Source organism: Herpailurus yagouaroundi, unplaced genomic scaffold (assembly GCF_014898765.1).
Source record: "Herpailurus yagouaroundi ecotype Mexico unplaced genomic scaffold, PumYag 207, whole genome shotgun sequence".
NCBI classification, from domain to species: Eukaryota; Metazoa; Chordata; class Mammalia; order Carnivora; family Felidae; genus Herpailurus; species Herpailurus yagouaroundi.
In genome coordinates, this window is record NW_024412438.1 from 2545641 (window position 1) to 2547199 (window position 1559).

Below are 1559 nucleotides of genomic sequence, written 5' to 3' on the forward strand. Positions count from 1 at the left end.
TCCCCCATCTCTGACCCCACCCACCCCCATCCTCCCCCCTCCAGTCTTTGATCCCCCCATCTCTGACTCTCCCCGCCCCCATCCTCCCCCCTCCAGTCTCTGATCCCCCCTCCCCCATCCTCCCCCTCTAGTCTCTGATCCCCCCTCCCCCATCTCTGATCCCCCTTCCCCCATCCTTCCCCCTCCAGTCTCTGACCCCCTCATCTCTGATTCCCCTCCCCCATCCTCCTCCCTCCCCCACCGCCCTTTCCCTCCTCCAATCTCTGATCAATATCCAGAGTCTTCCACCTCAGTGTCCTTAGTCCCTCTTTCCTCCTCCTCCCCTCACCCAGGCCTTCTAGGTGCACCTCTCCGCAGGCGTCCTCTCGGGGCCCCCACTGCCTAAACACTCTCTCCTCCAGCTCTCACTCATGCTCTCCCTAGACATGCCTCTGTGTTCAGAAAGAGACCACATTAAGGTGTGCAGCTGCACAGCACGGCACCCAGGGCTCACACTGGCGATGAGCCACCGCGCAGACGGCAGCGAAGGCAGCCCCTCTCTGGAAGGTCAGAACGTGGACAGCACCCTGACACCTCCTCCCCACACCCCTTCTACCCAAAGGGCAACTCCCTCTTGTAGTTCACCCTGCTGGAAACATCTTCCAAGTACGTGTGTCCCCTTCTCCACATTTCTACCTCCGCCACCACCCTAACCTTCCGCTGCGTCTCCTGAAATAGGTTTTTTAGAAGAGAGACCACAGAGGTGGGTGGGGCCTACAGGGTGATGCCAAGCCTGACCTGGGTCGCCCTGCTGACCCCCTTCCACCCTATCCTTGCTTGCTCTGCGCCTCAGCCTAGCCAGGAGGCCTTCAGTTCTCCCACGTGCAATGCTTCTTCACGCCCAGAATCTTTGCACAGAGTTCCCTCTGCTTAGAGAGCTCTAGGCCCTCTCTTGCCCCCATCCGCTTCTGATGCCTAGTAATTTCTACTCAGATCTCAGCTCAAAGGTCACTTTCTCAAGGGGTCTTCCCAGACCTCCCTGACCGTGTGAGCAAAGGCAGCCTTCCTGGGCCGCCAGCTTTGTCCCCCTCCCCTCCCTGCAAGCAGCAGCTGGTGATGACAATGGGCATGCTCTCTGTCCCAGCCCTCTCCAGTCCCCTGCCCTGCTGAGCCGCCGTGAGCGCCCTGGGTAGAGGGGGCTGCATCTGGGAGGTGGCCTCAGCCTGCTCCGTGGAGCCCCATAATAGTTTGAGACCACACAGGAAAATTATTCTTGCTACAAGTAAGGGGCTAGTGATTAAATTAAGATATGGGGGCGCCTGGGTGGCGCAGTCGGTTAAGCGGCCGACTTCAGCCAGGTCACGATCTCGCGGTCCGTGAGTTCGAGCCCCGCGTCGGGCTCTGGGCTGATGGCTCAGAGCCTGGAGCCTGTTTCTGATTCTGTGTCTCCCTCTCTCTCTCTGCCCCTCCCCCGTTCATGCTCTGTCTCTCTCTGTCCCAAAAATAAATAAACGTTGAAAAAAAAATTTTTTTAATTAAGATATGAAATTGCCCAAGCAGTGGGGGGGGGGGGGGGGGGG

The 1559-nt window shown here is 58.7% G+C and overlaps 1 protein-coding gene and 1 long non-coding RNA gene across 2 annotated transcripts in view; one reads left to right on the forward strand and one right to left on the reverse strand.

Moving 5' to 3' along the window:
* Positions 1–82, reverse strand: part of LOC121015455 (antigen-presenting glycoprotein CD1d) — an 8598-nt gene extending 8516 nt beyond the window's left edge. Inside the window, exon 1 of the mRNA XM_040452345.1 lies at positions 25–82. Within this exon, the coding sequence (XP_040308279.1) occupies positions 25–82 (58 nt within the window). The remainder of the gene's footprint in view (positions 1–24) is intronic.
* A 141-nt stretch (positions 83–223) lies between these two features.
* LOC121015554 (uncharacterized) overlaps positions 224–1559 on the forward strand; it is a 2185-nt gene continuing 849 nt past the window's right edge. The window contains exon 1 of the long non-coding RNA XR_005783862.1: positions 224–546. This is a non-coding gene — a long non-coding RNA (uncharacterized LOC121015554). The remainder of the gene's footprint in view (positions 547–1559) is intronic.